General features: G+C 46.2%; 1 protein-coding gene and 1 long non-coding RNA gene across 2 annotated transcripts; one reads left to right on the plus strand and one right to left on the minus strand.

The window, feature by feature from the left end:
- The first annotated feature begins 6780 nt into the window (after positions 1-6780).
- On the plus strand, positions 6781-16630 carry LOC139054732 (speckle-type POZ protein-like). Its single transcript, XM_070532279.1, has 5 exons — positions 6781-6844; positions 7211-7234; positions 7534-7724; positions 10338-10829; positions 13675-16630. The coding sequence occupies exons 2-5, from the start codon at positions 7225-7227 to the stop codon at positions 14056-14058; spliced, it is 1077 nt and encodes a 358-aa protein (XP_070388380.1). The 5' UTR covers positions 6781-6844; positions 7211-7224; the 3' UTR covers positions 14059-16630.
- Positions 16631-20567: 3937 nt separating this feature from the next.
- Positions 20568-22107, minus strand: LOC139059042 (uncharacterized). The gene is made up of 3 exons (XR_011513830.1): positions 22063-22107; positions 21905-21985; positions 20568-20959 (listed from the first exon to the last, which is right to left on the minus strand). It is a non-coding gene; the product is annotated as an uncharacterized lncRNA (long non-coding RNA).
- Positions 22108-26795: the final 4688 nt, after the last annotated feature.

A 26795-nucleotide genomic window follows, 5' to 3' on the forward strand; every position in this document is an offset into this window, starting at 1 on the left:
CAAAGCGTGCTACTAGGGAAATTGCACGCTGAGAACACCGATAAACATACAGTGCGACGCAACTCGAGAAATAGTATTGAAAGGTCGAAGAATTTAGAAGAAAAAAAAGATTGAATCGTCGCGACGGCACATCACAGTTCCGTAGGCGTCGAAGTCTCTACAATGAAATTATTTTTGAACAGCTCTGATAGCGCCCACGCAACAATGGTTGCTTGTATACTGTCAAATGCTCATATTCTGCGGCCTAAAGCTCATGGCACGGTGCGAAAACGCGCGCGCGGTGAAAGCGACACAGTGCGCGGACAAGCATGCAGACGCGCAGTCGGTCGCTGCATTGGGGCTTCGTTCTATTACACTCCATTTAGTTATGCAAACACTATAAGAACATATTTCACATAGTTTTCTCCCAGCGTTTACCTACCTTTCACGCAAGAAGCCGGTTCGGGAGACTCCATCGCGGCGACCTCGCGCAGTGGCGTTCGCTGTACGTATTCGGTAAAGAGATAGCGTCTGTAAACGATTGTGTGCTTTCAGTTTGCCCAATATTATTATTTAGACAGTAAGAAACTTCTCTCGTTTCGAAAGTACTTACAGAAATGTCCGGGAGAGCTCGCGCGTGGTGTTTTCAGCGAGCGCTGACAGCAAAACCTATGAGGAGCGCGCCACGTGATCCCTCATACTACGCCAGCGAGGCGCTTCCGATAGATGGCGACTCCGTAACTCCTCGCCGCCAATATTAGTCAGAAACTCTATGGTTCGAAGAGCATGGAGAGAGCGTAATTTCCATGGTTCCATAAAACTAAAAGATAGCAACATTCCTCCTCGCCCGGCCTCTCCTTCTCCTGGCCTTCTCACAGCCTGCACTTTCTCTTGTAGCTCGCCCTCGCAGTTTGGTCGTTCGCTCGGAAGGTGCGACATTCAAAATTGTTGGGTGTTTGCGCATGAATTTTTACCGTACTTAAGGTTTGATTATTGTGAGCTGTGCTAGGAGCGATGACGGAACGCTATGAAACTGGCAGAAGCAGATGTTCTTTTTTTTTGTATGTGTTTTTGCGGCGTGCAACTGCGCGCGTGTTTTGTAGCTGCGGGTTGGCTGCATGCTTGCTTCCAGTTAGAAGAAGGCTTAATTTGGGGCTAGTTTTGTGGACAAATTCCTTGTAGTGTCTAATACTAGCACGAAAATCAGAATTATTTGTATTGCCAATAATGTATACGTAATGCGCACGATGTTTATATGCAGGTACATGCCAGAGGGCCACAGCTTTGTTTGACTGTTATGTCGTCCACGGACATGCAGTACTCGTAGGCAAAAACACTGTCGCGGCTTGCACAGATAAACCCGCTTCGCGAGTTATTTCTATTGCATTGATCAGATTCTTTGGCTTTCTAAAGACACCTGCCCGGCGTGAAAGGGCTGCGATGAAGGTTCAGCCGGAACACGCCAAGCAATGCGCTTGCGTGTGCGCAGCACCATGTAGCTGCCGATTCAACAACTCGGATGCGTTTGCGCTGCTCGAAGTACGTACGCGTGTACCCAATAGACTGTCATGTGTCCAGCTTGTGCAGCTTCATAATTCAATCATCTCAGTACCATGATGACTGAACGCAACGCGCGTGACATATTCGCCTGAATAATGCGATCGCGTCATGTAGAAACGTACCCTATCAACGCATCTCAACTATTCTCGTCGTTTTGTCATGACGCTGACATCTCTTTATGCAGTGAAACTGGCCCTACGCTTTTATGACAAACTGGTGGTGTTGCTCTCAAGCGTAAACATCACAATATCTGTACTTGATTTGTGAGCAAAGCTTATGCAAAGACGAAAGTTACATACAGAAATGTTTTCCATTAATGAGCACTTTCCCCCTTTGCACAGTTCCAAGTCAATATGAGTCGACAAACTCGTGCACCACTCTATCCTGCCGTGACGGCGAAGCGGAGAAAGCATATATATATATATATATATATATATATATAACCCCAGGAACTGCACTGGTATATACAGCTTGTCCTCGCAATATATATTTGCAGCGTCTAACAAAAGCATTGACTGACAAAGCTACGAACTCCCAGTACTACAACAATAACACGTGTTACGTTTCTGGTATGATATATGACGGAACACAGCCTACGCACTCCATATCTTCATACGCCTGTTGACGATAGCGCAATCAGGAAAACAAATCTGAACGAGCACCGAGTACAGCACCCGTACATAAGCTTACCCGTGCCTGAGCTCCATGCATACCCCGTCGAAAAAGAGAAACCCTCCGTTCGGACATTTTTAATTGCGCCTCCAGTACTCTTAAAATCAATCCCTAACAAATATGTGGAGGACGCTTAAGCTTCGCCTTTAAGAAAGGAACGCGATAGCGTACAAAGACTCCTTACTGCTTTTCATGCTTCCCAGGAACTGCAGCTTATGTAACCGTATAATGTTTGCCGGGAAATGCTGGCTGCGCCTCGGCGAGCTTTCTGGTAGAAACGCGGCGTCCTGCATGGGTCGATCTCCTCTTATAGTTCCGCAGTTTTAATATTTCAGTCTAAGAGCTAACATAAAGGCTATGCGCGGTCTGTGTTCTTTTTCATTACATTTGTTTGTGGGCTGCCGTTCTTCAAATTCTGAGGAATAACTTTGTAAAGAATGAAAGACAAGGTATAAGCAGCTTTGGTGGTAGAGAAGTGGTTGGGTATGCGTGGTTAGGCATTGCGACAAAAGTTTTGCCGAGGCGACGTCCGACGCTGGACGCAGACACCGGATCTTCCTGCAGCTCTTCTCCGTAGGATTGCTAGTCTTTTTAACCTCCCAGGCGTTCCTTATCAGACAGTTCGATTATTGCACCCTTTGCCTAATCAGGTGGTCAACCAGTTCGTGCTTCTCCTCGCCGAGTGCTCCTACCAAGTTTGGTTGGCAAGTCGCGATGCAGGTTTCGGGGATCGGGCACCGGGCCTTCACGAAGTGCTTGCGAAAGCACGGAAGGAGGTCTGGTTCCATCTCACCCGGGAGCGGCACCGCTTGGGCGAGAAGTTTTTCGAAGTGTGGGTCCGTCCTGCAGTGATTTTTGATGAGTCAGGTGGAAAGCTATCCATTAAGTTATGATGCGCATGCTCCTATAAGGTCGCTCGACTGTACCAGTCGATCTACGGGGTTTTGTTTGGCTCAGTGGAACCCAGAGCTGAAACCTGTGGTGGCGCACCCATATGGGCGGTCGCGCTGCTCCGCGGATGGCTTTGGTGCTCTCCATGGCTATGCCTTGGCCTCTTTGGTATCAAGGCAGTCCGAGGGTCAGTCAGGCTTGAGTCCTGTAAGACCGACATGGCTGTTTGTGTGTTGAGTGCAGTCCCTCAGTTCTGCTGCACCACAGCAGCCCCCTTGTCTGGGAAGGACCGTTGGCCCGAACCAAAGCCCCCCGCCCAGTCAAACCGGGTTGAGGGGGGGAACCGGGCTCAACGTATCGAATGATGCTGGGTTGATGAGTGCGTAAGCTCATGGACGCGGCGCCTTCAAAGGTGCCAAGTCCTCTTCCCATCTGACAACGGTACCGGATCTTCTGCCATATTGTTAGCGTTAAAACAAAAGAAAAACTGAGTTCTTCAATGACGCGGCTATAGCCACGAAACATCTTAAATGTGAAATCCTTTGCGAAAGCCTCACCACACACAAAAAAAGAGAAAAGAATAGAGGAAAGGGCGCGAAAAATACCACTTGACGGTGCTCGACCAATTGGGAGACGTAGACCTTCCCTCCTGCCTCCTCGCAGCAGCGGCGGCGGCAAGATAAATGTATGTTGCCACTAGAGTACACTCTATAGTCACTACCTTTTAGTTTTATTCAGGGACTTTAAATCCAGTTAGCTCGCAGGACCTCGCACAACGTTCCCATAGAATTTCCTATACAATATACTTTTCCACGCGCGGCGCCTCAGCGGAAGAGTGCCGTTCGGTTCACAACGCGGCTCAATCCTTTTAAAGGGGCCCTGAACCACTCCTCGGGCTTGGTGAAATAACGTAGTCCGCGGGTAGCATACGATGTTGTGAACGTCTCAGCCAAGTTCTACTGTCGCACGCGGTCCGTGGAGCTCGCAAGCGGAGCGCGAAGTCACCTTTCTCTCAAACGCTCTCGTTTCAAAAACCCTATGATCCTCGCTCTTTTCTGTGTGCTCTATGTGCTCTAGAGCACACTCCAATACGCGGCTGCTATTGGTCGCTGCGCTCGGCTACACCGCGGTCACCATGAGTCCAGTGGTCAAGCGCATAGAGTTTCCTACAAAAATTTTTGTAGGAAACTCTATGGCTAAGCGCACTGCGGCTCTCTGAGGACAGCCGCGTTCGGCTTTACGTTTAGCGCGGCGTAGGCGCCGAATCGGAAATTTGAACTGCGCGCCATGGTACGTCTCCGCCGTAGCCTTCGCAGTGCAAGGCATTGGAGGAGGAAGGGGAGCACAGCTGAGGCCGTGTTTGATTGCCGATAATTCCGCTTCTGCTGAACGCAATGAAGTACTTTTTGCGGCAAAGTGGTTCTGAAATAGCCTATCTTCACTTCAAGTGTCTTTCTTCACTTCGATAAAAAGTGGTTCAGGGCTCCTTTAAAGGGACACTAAAGGTTACCATTAAGTGAACGTAGACTGTTGAAATACCATCACAGAAACCTCGAAACGCTTGTTTCGTGCCAAGGAGAGACTTATTTTAAGAGAAAATGCGTTCTGAAGCGTCCGCGTACCTCTAGCGCTGTTCAAATCGCCCGCCCTCCGATCGAGGAGTACTGACATCATGGTCTCATAGTGACGTTGCGCCATGGGTGAGTAGAACCAACGCTCTTAAGATCTAGTAACGTTGAGTAGAACGGCGTCCGCAGACGGCGCTGCGGCTTTTATGCGCAAAACGCAAACGGGCGGCCAGAAGCAGAGCCAAGACGTCTAATTGCATATAAAAGGAGAATTCGCTTTTCTCGGCAACCACTCCACCAAACTTGACGAAGTTTGTTACATGCACGGAGGAAGGAAACTACGGAGAGGCCCTACCCCCTCCGCGCGCTAGGAGAAAAGTGTGGCGGGAATGACGTAGTAGGTTCTCATTTTTTTTGCTGCTTCTTTTTTTTTTTTGCTGTATGGCCACGCCTTTTGGGCCACAATGGCGGCGTTGTTCTGATTTTGAGCGCTCACACGTGTTGCTCTGGTAGGTTTCGTGCCGTGGCAAAGGCGCTGTGTGGGCGGGTTTGCGTTAGTCACCGTGTCTTGTTGCGCTGTGTTACCTGCACCGTGCTCTGCCGGATGTTGCGCGAGCGCGTGCGCTCCGCGCGCGAAACCACGCGCAGCGCGGCGTGGTTTCGCGAAAGATGTAAACTAGAGAGGAGGGTGGCACAAAAGGCGGAGCATCGCCATGAGCAACGCCAACTTCCGACTTCACTTTTGCTTCACAAAGAGTGACGTCAGGGCCTCTCCTTAGTTTCATTCCTCCGTGGTTACATGTAAAAGGAAAACTTAAAATCTAGTGACTGTTCGTTTCGAATTTTCGATTTAGGTCGTCACTTTTTCTAAAACTTGGCAAAAACCGGAAATTTGCGGAAAACGAAACTATTAAGTTTACAAAAATTCTGTGTAACTCAGCAGTGAAATATGATATCATAGTTGTGTCTATTGGATCTAAGAGTACATCTAAAGCGTACAAACTTGATATGTTGCACATGAATCTAAAAAAAAATTAGTAACATGGAAATACAGCTTTTGCAGAACCCTGTACACAACGTAAAAAAAACATTCACGTAATATACAAATTTACATACTGAATTTGTCCGATTTGAATGATCTAATGAACGCCGATTACATAATCGCGATATCTGTTCTTGATGGAGAGCTATTAATTTGTAAACCTCGTACTTCTATTTCTTTTTTTTTTGAACTTCCAAATTTTTGAAAATTACTTTAACAATATACAGGCCTGAAATCGAAAATTCACTTCCAACAGTCACTAGAACTTAAATTTCTCTCTCAAAGGCAACACATTTCATTAAAATCGGTCCGCGGGTTATATCAGAAAAGCGTTTTTGCGGTTATCATGTATTTGAATAGGCCACGTCGGAGTTGGGCTCCAGCTAAAGTTTGTCACGCTCGTCACACTCAACCTTATTCTAGCGCACTCTAACTGAAATTCAATTACTTCAAAGCGAATAGACGCATTAACTGCTCAGCGATCGAGATAACCAAGATGGCAAGCAAGTGCTGGTAAAAAAAAAAAAAAAAAAGCACGGTAGAGAACGATACAGCTTACAGCATTCCTCCATAGCTTACAGTAAAATATATTTAGTCATAAAAGTTTATTAATTTAGTTTACAAAGGTAATAAAGATAAAAAAATAATAAATTCTACAGACGGGTTGCATGACAGAAAAGAACGATATTAGTGGGAGCATACAGAATGTTTGGAATAGCCAATCGCATTACTGATAACAAGTGTCAATCGTCTATGAAACATGCCCAAATGAGCGGCAGTGCGCGGTTTAGTCATATTTCCGAGATTAATTCATGCTGACAGAGTCACCTAAACGGGTTTCCAGGGTAAACTCCCTTTCAGGATCGGGCTACGGTGTCAACTCCCAAGTGAAAAAAATCTATGTATCTTGTGGAGCGCCCTTAGAATACGACCTTAACAATAATTTTTTTTTCATATTTCTACAGCGAGGCGTTGTGGCATTTGGTAAGGTCCTATCCATTGCAACACAAGAAAAAAACTGCGCGTGCACTCCTGACGCAAGCTCCACCACATGGGACAACAGCGACATTGGCGGCTGCTCACCGCAGTAGCCTCCCGCTCTCCTATGTACTCGCGTGGTGCTTCTTGGACCGTACTGTACCGCTTACATTACCTTTAGCTATTCCAGCAGCAGCTTAGCACGCTCTGCAGTAGAAAGAGCCGCCGTGCCTAATTTTTTTTTCTTTTGTTCAAGGTCTGTTCTTGTAGGTCGTGGCGTGGTATTTATGTAGCGCCGACACGCTGAAAATTTGTGCATGTCAATATCTGGCCTCTGCGTTCAAGACTAGGCATCCAGTCGTATCGCCCTGGCTCTCAGACCCACAGCCCACAGTTTGACTCCCTACGATGCGCGCTGTACAGCTTTTCGACCGTATCTGACTGTATGACTTGTGATCATATTTTTTCTTAAGTTGAGCCGACACACCTGCGGTCATTATACTTCCATTCCCTTCTGCAGCTTGCTCCGAACCAATGGAGGCAGGTAAGCGTGTGCATGCGAGCTCTGCGCAGTGACATTGTTTTACTGCTATGTTCCTTCTGCGCGCCTTCCTTATAACCCATTTGTATGCCTTGCGTTCTGTAAACCTAATTTATTATGATGCGTAATATTAACCTGCTCGTAGAGCCATCGCCCGCTACTTGTTTCATCCAGATCAACGGTAGAGCGTAGCACGAAACTTGCGTAGCACGAAAACTCGGCTATGCATCATGCGCAGTTGAGCGAACAGCGCGTTTTTTAATCATATTCTAGCTGACAGTGTTATATGAACGGGTTTCTAGGGCAGGGCCCTGCTCACGATCGGGCCACGGCGGCGACCCCGAAGACGTCGCTGAGTTGCCGGACGTCGTCGACGAGCCGCATAAACACCGAATGCATCTCGCACCACTGGACTATCGAAAACTTCACCAAATGCCAGTTCTTCCAAAGCGGCACTTTCTTCAGCGAAGAGTTCCCAAAGGACTCGCCACTGGTAAAAGCAAACACGCATGTTCTATTGTATTGTTGTGCTGAGCACTGTTGAAAGTTTGTAGATTATTGTATGTCGACGTCACGCTTCTTATTGTTAGCTTTGCTGACGCCAAGCTTACGGCGGCTAGTGGCCCGCCGTAGCATAAACTGTCGCGTCAGTGCGAGGGGTCTTATCAAACGGGCCCTTGTGTTCACTGTAGTAGTCGTCAGTTACGAAAAGAGGTGTCTTTTGTTTACTTTAAGACTGGATGAACTGTTTTTCGGAAAATGTGTGCCGTACAAGTATCTGCTGTTAGATCACTGCATCGAAATTCAGCATAAATTCCAGAGTGACGCTTATTGCAACAGAAAATGCTGCTCTTATTTGCCTACCCCACAAAAAGTAAATTATTTTAGGAAGATTGATTAGAAACACTGTTGCTTCTTGATATGTTGTGTGTCCAGAAACATTCTACTAAATTAGCGTAAAAAGCTTTGCTGCTTAACATGCCAGATTGGGCCTGTAAGCTGACTGCACCCACATTTTGACTGGTTCCAGGAAAACACAGCAATGTGATTAGTGAGTACACAATCAAACCACTTCATAGCTGGTCATCAGTCTACCCGATGGGACCCATCAGCAACAATACCTGCATTTCTGACCAGTGGCGTAGCAACAAGGGGGGCCAGGGGGTCGTGGGCCCTGGGTGCAAGGGGCCAGTGAGGGGGGGGGGGGGTGTCATATACGTCTGAAGACACCCTTCTTTCCACCGGCTACACCCGGGGAGGAGGGTGACAGAAGACCTATGGGCCCCGGGTGCCAGACGACCTAGCTACGCCACTGTTTCTGACCGTTCTGGGAAAGGGCAACAATGTGCCTGGTGAATGCACGGTCAAACCACTTCATAGCTGGTCATAGAACTAGGATTTAGCTGTAACGTAAGGTGTGTGCCTCATCTGATAGCCTTCGTGTTGTGTGGTGAACTTGCGAAAAAAGCTTTAAGACAAATTTTTGCATGTGTCAACACTGTAGGTTTTGCAGTTGTGGAATTTCTGAATCTAATATGAATTTTCTTGAAAAATGACTTGGGAATGTGACATATTTTATTACTTCTAAACAAGGTACAGTAGAATCTTCTCAAATAGAAGTCTCCAGAAAGAGATTGCTGCTTAGGCAAAACAACAGGTTGGTTGGTTTTACATTAAAGGCAATGAAAAAAAAAAAGTTACACAGAACCACATTTTTTCCAACTCTGGGTACACGGAACTCAAAATATTACCAAGACTTAAATTGAGTGATCAGTCTCAGTGACATTCTGATACACAATGCACTCACATTGGAGGCAAAGATAGATGTTTCCGATGGCTTCAAGAGTGGTTGATTCAAAATAGCTAATTATTGAATAAATAACTTCTTTTTCTTGTATTTATGTTTTGTGTTGCTAGCTCTATTCAATGGCTGCGTGCAAGTAGACATTCTGCAAGAAGCTTTTTAACATGATCTGCTACGCCTTTTATCTGCTGTTGGCAATAAAGTATTTGCCCCTTTCAAAAGAGCATCTTGTGTACTCTTGAGCTCATTCTTTCGGTAATTGAGACTCCCCATAAATGCAACTTATTTCTCTGGTCTCTCGTCCGCCACAAAATATAAGGGCTACATTGAGTCTGTTTGATAAGGTCTCATTCCTGTAGCTTATTTTCACTATCTGATACATGTAATGTTCACAACTGAAAAGTGGTGCACCGTAACAATGTTAGCCATGGCTCAAAGGAACATCTAAATTGTTGAAACTCTACCACATGCTTGCACACAAGCGAATAGCACTTGGCAAGCATGAAGGTTGGGAAAGCATAAGATACTTTGAAGGCTAATGGCAACTAAATTCTAGGCCTAGTTCACACAAAAGCATGTTTACATGATGTGTTAAACTACAATATTATTTTAATTATAGAGCTGTGATATTTATATACATTGTACATTCTGGTGCTGCAGTGCTACATTTGATTAAGTAATAAAGAATGGTATTGTTGGAGTCAAGCCAAATATTAAAAGTTCATAGGCGTCATGTGCCTTATACAGTCGAACCTCAATATAATGAAATATATTGAGGTGTTGAATTATCAGATATAACAAGGTAAATATAAGGTGTTCCCTGTTAACATCGGTGTTTAACAGATATGTGCTTACAATTCATTATTTAAATGTAAGATGTGACTGTGTTATAACGAGGTTGGACTGTAGTCGCATGCAGTGCACACAAAAATTTTGCCACTACTTTAGTCTGTGTGTGCACATTCGCTACTTTCTACATGTTTTTGTTAATAAGTCCTTAAACTAGTTCATACAAGTTTAACAAAATATGTATTCTTGCAAGGTTGCTCTTAATTGACCAACAACCATCTGTACTATATGGTTGCTTATTGACTGCTGTTAACTACTTTTACAATACATCTGTGTGGGTGCACTTAGTCTTGCTAAATAAAGTGCTGGCCACTGAATTTAACTGATACAGCTGTACGCAAATTAATTGGGGAGAAGTCCTTTTGCCTATTGCTTGCAGAACACGTTTTGTGTGGGTAGTCTCTTGGTGCGAGCGTGCAATGTCATGATAAAATCGTGGCTCATCGTTTTCAGGTGCGCCTCAAGCTTCGGTTGGATCTTACAAAGGACTATGCGTCCATCTGTGTGGTGCCCGTCCACGGGATGCAGGGGCGCAACTGTGTGTACACGCTGACGCTCCTTGGTGAGGCAGGACGGCCTGTGCAGCGGTACTTCCACAATGGCTTCCACACGCTCTACCGCGGCAGCACCAACTACCTGGGCATTGAGCTCTGCAAGGCATTTCTCTACAACCGCGAGAACAAGTGTATCCACGGCGATGCCCTAAGCATTCTGTTTGAGGTCGAGTTCCTTGCAAACAGCACCAACACGCCCATCAAGCGCACTGACATCCCTGTCAGTCCACTGCTCAAGAATTTGGCAGGCCTGCTCGAGGACAAGAGCTTTGGCAACGTGCAGCTGACGGTGCAGCAGCGCAACCTCTATGCCCATCGTGACGTCCTAATGCTTTCGTCACCTGTGTTTGGCGCCATGTTCTCGCATCCCACAAAGGAGTCGCAAGAGCAGGTAAGCATTATGATATGTTATGCGACCTGTGAAACCATGTGGCGGTGGCCATGGTGGCATGCTCACTTTGGCCTTGTGCTGCTAAGCCTGAGGGCTCGGTATTAAATCCTGACCGAGGCAGCTGCATTTTGATGGGGGCAAAGTGCAAAAAATTCGCAGTTCCGCCCAAAAAGCAAAGCACCAGTTGTGATAGCAAATTAGTAGGTAGCTGTACGAAGTAAGGATAGTAGTTTTATCGGCCGTATAAACTTGTAAACATTCACTTACTAACAAAATTAACAATGATAGAATGTGTAAGCGTGACTCAACGAGGACGTATAAAGAAACACACACACAGAGACGGCGCTGTCTTTGTGTGTCTGCTTCTTTCTACATACTTGTTCAGTTGTACTTGCACATTCTATCATGGATTCAAACCAACTAGCCCGTCAACGTGTTGTAACTAAATTAACCAGCATGGTGTCGCGCATGCACAGGTAAACACGGAACACATTTCGCTCGATGAGCGTGTAAACTAGCTGCAAAAATTCTGGAGTGACGAATCATGGCAGCAGCAAGTGAATTGACCTTCTTGCATGTCTTGCTTCAGTGCGAATGAAACATGCACAGCGAATATGAAGCTACCGACACTATGCGCACTCTGCAAACATCGCAGATTGCTTTGAAAATGAGGCCTGCATGGGCGCGCACTTTAACCACGTCGCAGATCGCTTTCAAGGCACACAAGCGCCGGCAACGCGTCCCTATGGCATCAGCTAAATCGTCTACTACGGTGTCCATGATTAGCGTGGCCAATGCCGTCATAGATTATGCAGTTGTCTCCATTCTGTACGGAGTGGTGGGCGAGGAGGACATTGGAGCACTGTAGCAACTGCCGGAGAGGAATGACCCTCCTCCCTCACCTCAGCCCCCTGCCTTGCCCACCACAGGAGAGGACATGCAGCTGGGCTGTGTTCCTCGCCCGCACACGCGAGATTTAACCGCTTTCGCCAGCTCACCCTCGCACGCTTTCACTCTTGCGGAACCTCAGGCGATGGTGACAGCGGAAATGCACCTGGAGTGTCCATATAATTGCTATCACAATAAAATGCCTGTGTACCGTGCATTGTGTGCACATTAATGAATGCCAAATGGTTTAAATTAATCCGGAGTCCCCCACTACGCCATGCCTCATAGTCCAGTCAAGGTTTTGTCTCATGAAACCCCAGAATTTCATTTAATGCTTGACCCGTCTGTTGTTTTTTGTGCAACTGGGTTATAATGATGGAATTTTCTTTGCACTTGAATATTCTTATAAGTGGGCTTGACTGTAGTGGCATGACGCTTGCAGTGTGCTGGGGTTATATATTTCTGCTGTGGTAACTCATAAGCATCTTGCATTTCATATGTTCACTTAGCCTCCTACTTCGCTGTGCAGGCAGCGTTCAATTGGTGCTCCTGCTCACGGTCCTGATGATGAGCGACGAAAGCGTGGTGCCCTGCAAATCATGGGAGTGCAAGCAAACATTTGCAAAGCGAGATGCTTGCACGACCCCGTCTTTGCTATTACTGTAGATCACACATGCTACTCTTGCAGAGGGAAGGCCAAGCAGTTACAAAACAATGCCCATTTAGTAGAAATTGTAAAACTGTCTTAGCTCCGAAATATTAATTCTTAAAAATGCATCACAATGTATCCGCATTTCGTTTTCCGAAGAAGCCTACCTCAAGCACTGCAAGAAAGAGTTCAGTGTAACATTTACTGTTTGGCAAATGCATGTGAGAAACTCGTAGGTTGCCATTGAAATAACAAGCTTCAATTGTTTGCTCTCACTAACCATTGCAAAAGATCTGTTTTAATAGTTTTGAAAGTGTACAGAACCTATAAGCTATCCCACGGGAGACCAGGTCGGGCAGAGCTGCCACGCCCTCACAATCAATGAAATCAATGCAATGTTGGACCTGGTGACCCTGTTGTAGTGACACCATTGATTATGTTAGCAGCTTCTGTATTCTTCTGATCACCTATTATAGTGTTATGGTGAAAGTCAGAAGCCGCACATGCTGCTTCTTGATGTCAATAAGCTGCATACAAAGATAAAGCTAACGCAAGCTGCTGTTGGCCACCAACATTGATTGGCAACCTGTTGATTTGGTGACATCAGGCATATAGTGAGGGCTTTATGAGATGAAAGTGTTTTCTGCTTGGAGATCCCTCTTTGTTACTTTCATTGAGTGGGCAGCCAAGGCTGCAGTAAAGCAGAAATTCAATATCCGAGCAAATTGTGCTGCACAGGTTTCTGAAAAATGAAACAAAGGTAGACTGAACAAGGTACAAAACGAACTGCACAGACTACCATCCTAAGTTTATACTTTGAAATGAAGCATACCTATGCTGTACATGCACATGTGAAAGAGAACAAGACCGGAGGAGAAAATACAAAAAAGGGCCTGATGACCAAAATCAAAACAGAAGAGGGAATACCGGTATATTTGCTGGCTGTTCTTACTGACAATTCATTACCAATCCCGTGGTCATATGGCTGCTACAGGGATCCCATGTAGAATAATCATAAGGGGCACAAAATAAAGTACTTTCTCAGAGGGAGTGAGCAAGAGTTACAAAGGCCCAATGTACTCAAAGCTTTGTACTCTGTTCAAAGAATAAACTTCAGTTGGTACCTAGTTTGCGCTGTTCGTTTCATGTCTTGTTCAGTCTGTCATTTGTATTGTTTTGTAATCTGTGTAGTGCAATTTACTCGAATGTGAAAGACCAACTAGCCTTTCTGTAAGCCTTATTAAGAAATCGGAATGCTTTTTTGTTTCATTTTCTTCAATAACAACCTGTTCTGTAAAATTGCAACAGGTAATTCACCTGCCAGACCAGTCCTTTGATGCCATGCGTGAGATGCTGCTCTTTATCTACACGGGCGAAGTTCCAAACCTGGACAAGGTTGCCGAAGACTTGTATGTGGCTGCAGACAAGTACTCCATGAGTGAACTGAAGACTCTATGTGGGGACTACTTGGGTTCAAACCTGACTGTGGAGAGGGCAGCCGATGCGTTTGTCCTCTCTAACATGTACAGTGATGCTGAGCTTTCGCAGAGCATTGCGCGCTTTATTGCAGACCATTTGGTGGCTGTACAAAGGACTGCCGGCTGGAAGAACATCTGGGGCAAACCTGACATCACTGAGCGACTGTTTATGCTCATTGCAGATATTGGCAATACCCTCGAGTCAGCCACGTAGTTTGTTGCTGATGGGGAGGTGTATTCCAGCATTTTGCACCAGTGTTCAGTGTGCATTTGAATGGTTTTGAGTGAATATATTTTACAAGTTTGACCAAAGGCAGAAGTTGGCGCTTAAGTGTCCACAAACATTGTCACCTTTTGAGGTGTGCTGATGAAATTTGAGGCGCTGTCCTTTTTCGAGCTAGACATGCATCTTGAACAAATAAAGGAAGTCCTGTAGGCCTTGATGATGATGGTAAATTGATTTTATTGGTGCAAGCACCACGGATGGCCAAAGAACGCCACGTGTAGGCTTTGTGGAGACCTTCAAAATGCATCATTTGTGGTGCTGTCAGGCTATGCTCATAGCTAATGCTGGCAGTTGCCATGAGCCAGCTATTTAGTTCTATTGATGGGAGAGCTTTTGCCAGATTGTGTGATCATCAGCTAGTGTGGTCATGTGTGTTGAAAGGTTTCTTTAGAAGATCAGCCAAATGCAAAAGTTTGCATGGTGTAAATGGCTTCAAATGCTTCTGCTCCAAGTAGTTAGCATGCATTAAATATGGTTCAGGAGCTCGCACTGCTGGCCTTTGTTTAATTGGTTAAGTGGGAAGTGAGCACTACATTGGCTCATAGAGGCTACAATGATTGAGGCAAAGTTAGTAATTGTGGCACTTTCGCCACTGACATTGGCAAGGCCTTCATGCCAGTGACTGTGCGATTTGCGGGAGTGATTCGCCAGTACTATGCTGCAGTGGTTCTTAAAGTTTGTGCCACGTTGAGAAGGCACTGCACGTGCACTATGGAAGTTACTATTCCAGGCACTGCTATGTGCTGTAACGAAAGTTAAAACACATGCAAAACTGTCTTTGACAGAACTAGAAATATGAACTATGTAAGCACGGGCATCACCTCCGTCAGTACCTTTTGGGGCAAAGTCTGCCATTGTGATAAGAAGAAAAAGTGAATACAGAGTGGTGTGTAGTGGTTGCCACTTGTTTGTTAGTGCTGAGACATAAAAGTGAGAGAAAGAACTGAAACCTGTGCAAGTTGGTATACAATTCATCTTCAGAAAAAAGTGGCAGCAAACAAGGCACATAGAAAAGAAAATGCTGGCGCTACTCACAACTATCAGCTAACAATTACTAGTTGTATGTAGCCTTGGCATTTGCATTTCTGTGTTCCTTGTTTGTTGGCACTTTGTTCTGACAGCTTTTGACAGCGGTCACACACTAAGTTGCCCATGCTAGGCAGAAGCATCAAAGACAAGTTTATGATACGTTGGCATGTGTTTTAAAGCAGCAGCAGTCAATGCTTCAGAACCCACATGCCAACTGTTTGATTGCATAGGTGTCAAAAAGTGTTTTGAACCAGTCATGGAAAACCAGTCGCCATCATGGAAAAGGTTACTAAGAAAGCCAAATAGCATGTTGTTGCAAACTCTATTGCAATGCAGCAGTGAAGCTAATAGCTGTGAACTTTGTGCTACTAGCGAGTGCTTGTGCTTAAAGCCGACAGCCATAATGTGGACTAAGCTTTAGCAAATAACTGTCAGTGGCAGTTCTCTCAAATTTTGACAAATTGGGGGCATTCTACAAGCTCTTCATAATTTCCACAATAGGTTGCTGCACAAAGAAAAGTTGGTGTCGATGTTTTAGTCGCATTTTCTCAGCTTCATGTGCAACTGCTTTTGTGCAATTAATGCTGGCAGTGACCTGTCTACGCCACTAGCAGACTTTGGTGTTGGTACAACAGGTGGAAACCTGCATTGACTCTTGTCCTTTGTAGATCTAGAGCTCCAGTTTTATTGAATGAAGTTCGATTGGTTTAAGTAGTTCGAAATATGTTATTTGTCTGTACTTTACACATAGATTGTATTGTACCTTGCACTAGTTTGCTCACCTGTCACAGAAGAATTGTTGCGTACAAATATACCACCAGGGTGGGTCGAGCGACTGTGTTTCCTCTTTTGCAAAGCTTTCTAGGCTGAGAGATGGTTTGAGCATGGCCGTGTTTCTGTTGCATTTTATGAAGCACTGTGATCCAGCATGTCCTGTGGGACTAAGCTGTTGGTCTTGCACAGTCTTTGTATCCTTCGGCACCTGCTGCACAATTTCATCTATTATATCTGCCAACCAGTGTATGTACAAAAAGGTGGCCTTGCCTAGCTTTAGCAACCACTCCAAAGTAAATGAAAGTGCAAATACAGGTGGCACCCATTTAGTGATGCAAGATCAATGTGCTGCATGTTTCCGCTGAATGCAAATATCCTTTGGCATACATATTTACAATGCTTGGCAATGTATTTAATGCTCCTCAGAGTACACACTAAGGTCGGTTCAGGGTGCTGCAATGCTTGGTTGCCTGAATGCTCAAGTCCTAGAGGCCAAAGGTATTTTCTGCGTTTTTGAGCATATAGAGAGTGCATTTGGCATTTGCACTTCGCTGTGCACAAAGCTGTGGTGATGCTTTCAACATATTAGTGCAAATGTACATACGTAGAATAAAGGTTTCGGCTAACCAATATCACATAACTGTATTTCATTATGTCATTGTATTCGTTGTAATAAAATGAAATGTGATAAGCGGTACTTTGTGTTTTGGTATTGTTTTCCAATGTAGTTACACTGCCTCTTGGAAGGCTCATACTAGTGCCTTAACGTGGTATGGCCCGGAATATCAACACATACCTGCAGTCTTCCCAGAGGCAACGCTGGAAAGTGATTAAGATATACTTTGAACGATTCACTAAAACTCTTCATAGCGGTGAAAATTCGAGGAATGAGGTGCAAAAAACTAGTGCAAGATAAGTGACAAGCACCAACTACCAACTGGTTTTATTCCTGTAAGAACTAATTTAAAAAACATTCTCTATGTGGTGTGCATGCAGCACTGACAACAGGAGTGAGACATTCGTAAGAACCTCAGCACATGCAAATTGCAACTTAGGTGTGTACCTTTTTCGAAGACATTTGTTTTACAGAGAGTGATGCTTTAGGTTGGCTCCAGTTGCCTTTCACGTCATCACACACAAAAAAAATTGTATATGGGGTATCATGTGCCAAAACTACAATTTCATTATGAGGCACGCCATAGTGAGTGACTGGAATAACTTGGACCACCAGGAGTTCTTAATGTGAACCTAAATCTAAGTACATGGGTGTTTTTGCATTTTGCCCCCATTTAAATGCAGCTGCCGTGGCCAGGATTCATCAGCACTTTCCACTATGAATATTTTGATTTGGCGCTTCCCCAAGCTTTGTTTTACTGCTGACATCTTTTTGTTCCTACTGTTGGTACAGTATGGGATATTACTTGAGAATGCGATTAAAAGTCTGTCTTTTTAGTAAAAGTGGTTGGGGCTCATCCTGCGTTTGTGTGTCCTTTCATGCTCGTTTTTTGCATCTTATTTCTTGAGCCATGTCTCCCACCAAACTCCTGAAGGGAAAGTTCTGTGCGAGGATGCTGCAGTAGTAGTATGTTGTGAGAGAGAAGACGAGGAGAAAAAGGCAGGGAGGTAAACCAAACAAGTGTGATTTGCTAACCTACACTAGGGTTAAGGGAAAGGGAGAATAGAAAGAGGGAGTGAGTAAGCACTGCATGCATGCTGGAAAGGGAAGATGCACAGGACGACTATATAAATGGCAACTCGGAGTGGTCCACTTCAAGAATTGCACTCGTGTGCAAGTAGCATTTTCTACCAGCAACGAATGTGTCCACGATGCCATTTTGTCGTTTATTCGGAAAAAGGTCTAGAATCCACTTGGTTTAATGTTTAAAGAAAATTGAACATTGTACTGAGGGCAGGTGCACAACAGGTTCTTAGTAGTTTTCTTGCACCTACAGGAGTTGGTCGTTGGGCTGTTGGTCATTCGACTACTGTAGGAGTGAACATTCGTTAACATTATTACGCCCAGATATAAGTAATAAAACGACGCTGCATTTCGTGTTGCTGTTAATGGTGGCTGAAAAGATATTGCGAAAGCTAAAGAAGCCTGTCGATTATGAAGCCAACACTGCAGTGAAGAAAAACAGAATTTAACCGTCATTCCATTATGCCACATCATTTCTTGCAACTTGAAAAAAGTGTTTAGTTGTTCTGATGTTCAAGTTGTGCTTTGTGTTCCAGAAAAACTGTCTGACCTTTGCAAGGCATTAGACACTAACCACTCTGTGTTCAGGTGTTCAAAACAACACAGTTGGCGATGACGTCTACACCATTCCGTTGACCTGTGGAAAAATATGTATTAAGCAGACAGGCAGGTACTTGAATGAGAGTTTGAAAAGAGCATCAGTGTAATATGACTAGGCTAGTGTCAGGTCAGTTGACGCTGCACTGCCATCACTAATGCAGACTGAATGAACCATAGCAGCACACAGACGCAGCAAACAGCCATCATTGCGAGTGCACTACCTGTATTTCTGACCACGTGGGGACCAAACGTGCTAGTATAATTGTGGCCTGCCATCTTCAACGCTTTCTGGCAGCACTTTATTACTCATGCGTACTGCAGCTTCTAAGGATTGTCTGCGTATGCAGAACTGTTGTGGACAACAAACTATTACTGTCTAACAATATTTGAAAAAGAAATTTTGGCCACAAGAACCCTGCAGGTTTATTGAAGAAAATTATTCTAGTAAACATTTTTTATCTTTTAGAAATTACTTAGATATGCAGTCTCTTACTCTGTGTATTTATTGTTTAGAAAATGATTTATTTCATGTTGATTGTTTGATTGCCATAATTAGCCCTTACGTGATACCTTTGTGTAGGCAGAATGTCAAAGTATATATGAAAATAAAAAGGTACTTTCAGATATAGTGTCAGTATTATGAAGGTAATCTGCAGCAAGAGCTAACTTTAGAATCATTAATTTATACATAGTCATTATGGCTAACTTTTCCTTAGTACTGAGCAGTGCTTTCACAATATTCACTATTAATGATTACTCCTATTGCCCTTTTCTTTTTAAAGCACAAGAATTAAGTGCATTTATCTTATTTAATCCTGTAATCTTCTCCGTCCTTTTCTCCCTGTTTTGATAAGCTGACATCGTCAGGTTTTGATAATCTGACAATGTGGCTAACATGTTGTTCTGGGACTTATTTATTTACATTATCTCGTTAACATGTTTAACGTGTGCCCGCCGCGGCGGTTCAGTAGCGGTGGCGCTCGATTCTCGGTCGCGGTAGTGTTCCTGTACGTGCGGGAGCTTATACAGGAACACTAGGTCGTGGGTTCGATTTTTTTTTTTTTTGAGCACGGTGTTCGCATAATTCAATGTGGAGACGGAAGGCGAAAACACCCGTGCATATAATGCCGCGTTTTGAGTGGGCACGCGAAGTAGCCAACGTGAACCAAGTGGAGCCGACCACTACAACCTTTCTCTAGTGATGTGACATTCCATATAACGTTGACGAACCAAATGCTGTCAGAAGTGTGCTAATATACTTGACTGGCCGAATCTGTGCCCGGATGGACGTGTCATGTTCATATAACACGGTCGTCAAACGTGGACTCGCGGTCACGGATCAAGTTCGCCCGCTATTTTTACGTGTAGCAAATTGCATTCCTGCGCAATCACTGTTTCTACTCGCGTACGTTCGAAAAGGTACACCCGGCGCGGCGGCTGAGTGACCGCGGCTGAGCGCTCGAGGTCGTGGGTTCAATTCCCGACCGGGGCTGCCCGCATTCCAATTGGGGCGGAATGCAAAAACGATCGCGTATACCGTGCTTCGGGTGCACGTGAAAGAACCACACGCAGTCGAAATTAATCCAGAGTCTCCCCTATAGCCACTGCGTGCCTCATAACGAGATCGAGGTTTCGACGAGTAAAATCCAAGAAGTTAAGTATACTAAACCGCACAGTTTAAATGAATTAAAAGCGGTATATGTTAGGCACCATATATTTGCACCGCGTGCGCGATCTCGTTAGACAAGACGTGACATCATTAAAGATATTTCGGTTAATTAATGACCCTTTTCCTATGGGCGCCGACATGTTTGAGCACGTGGTGCCGCGTCCATTGCTTGCCTCAGCTGGCGCCGTTTCCTCCGTGTTTACAATGCACGCATATCGCGCCCTGGTGCAGCTCAGCAAACCTCCGTTTCCGCGGATATCGTAGGCGGTGCCTCGGTGGACGACACGAAGCGTTAGCCCACAGTTTCAGAGGACATGTAAGCGCTTCCGGAACTCACTACGCCTTGAGAAGAAGGTTATGCTTCACTCAAAAGATGTACAATATGACTGACAGCATCTGAATTCATAGCGGACATGGCTAGTTGAGGATCCATTACAAAAAAGTTGTGCAAGTATAGTATTTATTTATTTATTTATTTATTTATTTATTTACTTTACATATACTGCAACCCACTATAGGGCTATACACCAGAACACCGTGAATTCAAAGGGCGCCGCCATATTGATAAGCGCCGGTCGCGCCATCTATCCCAAGCGCCGCGAAGTAGCAAGCCTGGGCTGCCACGCCGGGAGATGCGACCCGGCGCGAAAGCGAAACTTGGGCTTTTTAGCTGGGCGGAAGGCGTGTTTCGCGTTTTTTCTAACCTGTCATTTTCGCTGTCTGGATTCAATCAAACTTCAAGACCTCATGCAAGTCCGCAATGGCCACACTGAGTGGTGTGCAGACTGCAGAAGCGAATACATCGGGTAGGTACGCTATTACGTTTGTACAAACCGCGCGCTATATGCTAGAACACGTGTGAGCTTTTTGGCACGTAACCTGTGAAGGAATTTACAGCACTGTGGTGGTGCCATATATTATTAAAGCACGCAGAACACTGTCATCTGCACTTTCAGTTTGGTCTTGTTTGTCATGGTCTCTACTGGGTTGGCCGCGTTTGGCAACCAACTGGCGAGGTCGTTTGACTGCCTGGTTAGCAGACGCCTGCCCTTCACCACCTGCACATTGAAAACAAAATAGATGTTATAGTAAGAAGGGCTGTAGTTCTTTCCCATGCCATCACTGTTGCGAAGATATAAAGTCCTCTCAAGGTGAAAGAGAAAATACACCAGGCCAATTGTATCGTGCAACCACTTAAGAGTACAACATTCAGAACAAAAGCCTACAGCACTCGAACAAGCAGCATATGATGCTAAACCTGCACTCATTGGAAAATGAGGTACTACAGTAGCTATAATGTTCTACTACATGTGCAGTCAAAGCCCGTATAACAGGGCGAGCATGACAGATGCAGGTGTTGTACAGTTGCACAAATGATGACAGGGCACGTAAAATTACCATCCCTACTTAAAGCTGCATCATCAGGACCCCTTTGGTACAAGACAACAACCGCACCTGCATTCCAAGAAATTAGCCCCACCAACTGCAGCTACCTGGTACCAGACCTGTTTCGCTTGTGCGAGGCCATCGGATTGTTGGCGCTCCCTTAGAAAAGAAAACAGTAAAAAAAAAACTAGTGAGAATGATCAAAATTTTGTTACAAAATACAAGAATAATTAAGCACCTTATTTTCCTCGCCATATGAACGGAAATATTTTGCGCTTTGCCCCGCATAACAGCCCGCACGCAGTTTAGAGCTCAGGAGGCTCAAATGAATTCGTTACGAATGACACCTGCAACACCAGCTCGTAAAGGTAGGTGCGCTGCAAGAACACCTTCGGCGACGAGTATTCGTCGTTTACGTTTTTGTGGACGCATGCTACGTGACGAGCAGACTTCGGTTTACTTTCATTAGCAATAACGCTCACCAGCAAGGCCTACAACTTGTCGTTCACGCTTAATGGTCATTCCGCGCACCAGCTGCAAGTATCGCTAACCGCAAGCTCAACTGTTCCGCTTAACCGTCAGGAGCTCTGCCTGAATGAAAACACGAAAAGGCTTGCCTTTTTGTTATAGCCAAGGCGAAGCACCGGCGCGGGATTCTGCTCTAGTGGCTTGTTGCCCAGAAAGTGCTCGGAGCAAACCTGCGTGTTACACGTATTACGTTTGTAGGGCGCAAAGTTGAACGTGGCACCAAAATATACACAGATCGAATACTCACTCGTGCATTTTCACTGGGTTGGTAGTTCTTCCTATTCACTGCAGCTATCCACCGGAGGCGCAGCTTGGCATTCTTCGTTGCGGATGGAAATCGGCGCAGGATGAAAACACCGCACCGGCACGATTCCCTATGTGTGTTGTGCTCTTCGCAAACAGCGCTAAGCAACCTGCTCCTTTTCCGCTGGTTGTTTTGGCATCCAAACACGACGCAATGATGCCCAGATGACTTCTTCTGCTTTGGATCCGTGTGAACGGGCACATTTCCGCACTTTGGTGCCCTAGAGCTGGCGCTTGCCATGTCTACTGGTCGCCGGCGAACACACTTTGGCAGCCCAGTACAAAACGGCGCCGGTCGACCGGGAAACCCGGGTGCGAGAGTATGCGTTCGGTTAGTCTGGGTGCGAGACTAGCGTGTTCTGGTCTATAGCAGGAGTGGGAACATTCTAATTACTACACATTACAACCCGCCGTGGTCGCTCAGTGGATATATGGTGTTGGGCTGCTGAGCACGAGGTCGCGGGATCGAACCCCGCGGCCACTGCGGCCGCATTTCGATCGGGGCGAAATGCGAAAGCACCCGTGGTGCTTAGCTTTAGGTGCACGTTAAAGAACCCCAGGTGGTCGAAATTCCCGGAGTCCTTCACTACGGCGTGCCTCATAATCAGGAAGCGGTTTTGGCACGTAAAACCCCATAATTTAACTACACATTAAAACACACATAAACACAAAAGGATGAATGATCAAAAAGAAGCGCTTTACATGTTAACGAAGTGGTTACCAGTGGTATCTATTAAATCTTTCAGTGATAGTGAACGGATGGTGCCGGGTAGAGAATTCCAAAGCTATATTGTTCCTGGAAAAAAGAAAATACTCTACTTGAATGTTTTAGTACGGGCATAAATAAGTGTTATGTTCAAGCGTGGGAGCTACGGGTACAACTTGCGTTAGTATATGTGATGTAGTTGCAATCAGAAAGACCAGAGGGGAGTTATTAATTGCATATAAAAGCTTTATGGTTTCAATGCGATGACGTGAAAGTAATGGCTCAATGTTCAAAGACGAGCCTGTGTTGGTGAGAAAGTGTGGCTGTAATTTTGGCAAATGAAACGGATAGGTTTTCGTTGAACGTTTTTGAGCGAGCTTATTTCGCATTGTTTGTAGGGGAACCAAACGACAGATGCATATTCTGGAACAGGGCGAATTAGCGCGGGGGGTCTTAGCTAAAGTGCGGCGCAAATAACCTAACTTTTTAGGGCTTTCTCGTTTACATATTTGATATGTTTAGAACATGAATTATGTTCGGTTAGAATGACACCTAAGTATTTATACTGTGGGCATTTGCAAGCTATATTTTTTTATCTGTACATGATCATCATCATGTGGGGTTCATATGGCGTTCTTCTTCATCATCGCTTGTGGGGCTCGCTCGATCCGTGCTTTTTGGCGTGGTCGGTTCGCCGCATCTCCGACGCTTAATAAACGTCGTGATAACTGCTGCATCACAAGTGGTGGAGGTGCCGGGGAGTCAGAGGACGGAGGACCGTAAAGCACACTCCACCTCACGTGCCTTGCCAACACTGGACTTCAGCTAAACACCAAGAAATGTCATTTTGCGAGCAAGACGATCAAGGTATTAGGTCACATTGTGAGCAAAGATGGCATTCGTCCAGATCCTGACAAGGTTTCGGCAGTTCGGCACTTCCCTCGTCCCGAAAAGACCAAAGATTTGCGCAGTTTCCTAGGCCTCGCTTCCTATTTTCGCCGATTCATACGAGACTTCGCCTCAATAGCGTCACCTCTGCACAAATTACTGGGTTATAATGTTCCCTTTGTGTGGTCTCCCGAATGTGAATCAGCGTTCGCCCATCTGAAGCGCGCTCTCACATCTGAACCAGTACTTCGCCATTTCGATGAATCTGCTGCTACCCTCCTACATACGTATGCTAGTGGTCACGGCATTCGTGGCATTCTCCTACAGTGAGACGACACTTCAGGTGAGAGGCTCGTCGCGTACGCTAGTCGCGTTCTCACAAACGCCGAAAAGAACTACACCATCACGGAGCAGGAATGCCGCCTAGCTATCGTTTGGTCTGTGCAGAAGTTTCGACCTTATTTTCACGGCCGCCATTTCACCATAGTTACAGACCGTCATGCATTATGCTGGGTTTCGACGCTGAAGAACTTGTCTGGACGACTTGGTCGGTGGATCCTTCGTCTGCAAGAATACGACTTTACGGTTACCTACAAGTGCGGAAAAAAAAATGACTGTGGCTTAGGTAAGGTTAAGCCCAGGATGCGAAGCATACTAGCCTTTATTTTAGTTGTTGAACCACTGTTTAGCCTGGTGAACTGCTGTTGCTTGGCTATATTTAGTTCGGCTAGACGAAGAAACAACTCATGCGTTACTCTGCTTCGCCTTCAAGAGTGGAACGCGACAGCGTTCCCGTCGACCCGCCATTACAATGGGCTACGGCGCAGCGACTACGCGCCCCGCATTGGACGCGGTGAGCGTCGAGCAACGCAGCGTTCGGCGCGGCAACGAAATGTGCGCCTGAGCAAGCGACGCACGCCTGAGCGTTAGAAACAGCTCGTTTCTAAGGCAACACCGCATTCACTAGAGGCGCTTTTGTACCTCTTTGAAGCATCGTACTCGTGGCTCAGTGGTAGCGTCTCCGTCTCACACTCCGGAGACCCTGGTTCGATTCCCACCCAGCCCATCTTGCAAGAGTTCAGCCAAAGCCACTTCTCCTCTGTCGTGACGTCACGGTGTCACGTGGTATTGAAGACGACACCGCCGCGCCTGAGGAGCTGGGTTGAGCTCTCGTAATATGCTTCGCATAAAACACCAGGATGCAGACGCGCTTTTCCGCTGTCCGCTTCCTATGACACCATGCAATGGACCTCCAACTACCGTCCGTGACAAGCTTTCGCACGACCCCTCTTCACATGCTTTCTCGTTGGCCACTGTAGACGAGATGGCTACACACGACAACAGATTCTTCCAATCTCATCAACTTGCAGACTCTTACTGTCGGCACATAATAGACCACCTTCAAGGAGCTTCGCGCCCGCCTAACATCCGCCGTCCTCGACATCTGCCGCAATTTAAGATTGAAAACCGCGTCCTGTACCGTCATGTCTATCACACTGACGGTCAACGCTGGGTTCCTGTCCTGCCACGCTCTCTTCGTGCTCATGTCCTGCAGGCTTCTCACGACGACATGACTGCTGGTCACCTTGGTTTCCAGAAAACCTATGACCGCATCAAAGGTCGCTTCTACTGGCCTGGCATGTCTGCCAGTGCAGCGAGGTATGTCGCTTCCTGCGCCCTATGTCAGCGTCGAAAGCTCCCTACATCAGCTCCAAGCGGACAACTGCAACCGGTTCCGTGTGCGTCGCAACCATTTGAAGTCGTTGGCATTGACCTGCATGGTCCTCTCCTTGTGACTCTCACTGGTAAACGATGGATTGTGACAGCTGTTGACCACTTGACACGCTACGCCGAAACAGCTTGTGTGAGTTCTGCCTCAGCGTCTGAAGTTGCTGCATTCGTACTTCAAGCCTTAATACTGCGTCACGGTGCTCCTTGCGTGCTCCTGAGCGACCGTGGAAAAGCATTCCTCTCGCAACTAGTAGACGAAGTACTCACAGAGCCTCTGGAACCACCCACAAGAGTGCCTCCAGTTACCATCCGAAACTTGAACGTCTCTCCTCCACCCCTACAGGCCGCAGCATTATTAAGAACCTAGGTCTTAACGCATCCAACACTCTCCGACCTACATACCACACCCCCGGGGCCACCCAAAAGCTTATAACAGTGCATCCACTCCCAAAAAACATGCACCCTGTCCACCACCAAGCTCGACGCGCAGCAAGAGCCCAGGCACTACACACACGTTACAACCAACACACGGAGGCTGTCTACGTAGATGCCGCGGCATACACCACTCAGGCAGCCTTTGCCATTTGCGCAATCGGCAATAATCTTTAACCTCTAGCAGCCGTATCGGTCCTAACGCACACCTCGCTAGAAGCAGAAGAAGCTGCATTTGCCCTTGCGATCTCCTCAACCACTGCCGCACTCGTAGTCAGTGACTCAAAAACCGCGATCAGAAACTTTGCTAAAGGGCGGACGCATGCCGTCGCCCATAAAATTCTCAGCTCCTCTCAGCCCACCACTTAGCCCATTCAACTCATATAGGTCCCCGCGCATGCCGGCCGTCCAGGCAACGAAGCCTCCCATGACACCACTCGAGCGTACGTCAACCGAGCAGGGCAAGCCGCCGAGCCAGGGAGCGCCCGTGACCGAATGGTCACATACCACGAAATTTCACTCCACTACAGATAGCAACGACTCCACTATCCTCCGCCTCACAAATCACTCACTAAATTAGAGCAGGTGACGTGGCGCCAGCTACAATCTCGCACTTTTCTCTCCCCCGCCCTTTTAGCACTAATGCACCCAGGACTGTTCTCTCCAGAGTGTACCTTATGCGGAGCCCCAAGAGCTGATTTCCATCACATACTGTACATATGCTGTGTGTTCCAGCCGCCATCAGAATGGCAACTCACAGACCTCGAGCGATGGGAGGTCGCGGTGTCCAGCTCCGACCCAGCTGTCCAAAAGCAGCTGGTGGGCTGGGCTTCGGAAGTCGCCGGACGTCAACGACTACCGGCCACTTCACGAGACCAAGGGCCAACCCAGGAATAGCTTAAGGGATGGCTCAATATTTA

This window comes from Dermacentor albipictus, chromosome 1 (assembly GCF_038994185.2).
Source record: "Dermacentor albipictus isolate Rhodes 1998 colony chromosome 1, USDA_Dalb.pri_finalv2, whole genome shotgun sequence".
Taxonomy (NCBI): Eukaryota; Metazoa; Arthropoda; class Arachnida; order Ixodida; family Ixodidae; genus Dermacentor; species Dermacentor albipictus.

Bases quoted from the DNA above. Each gene is read 5' to 3' on its own strand.
- LOC139054732 (XM_070532279.1), top strand. The intron at 7,725-10,337 runs GTAAAAGCAAAC...CATCGTTTTCAG, and splicing joins TCCCAAAGGACTCGCCACTG to GTGCGCCTCAAGCTTCGGTT. The intron at 10,830-13,674 runs GTAAGCATTATG...AAATTGCAACAG, and splicing joins CAAAGGAGTCGCAAGAGCAG to GTAATTCACCTGCCAGACCA.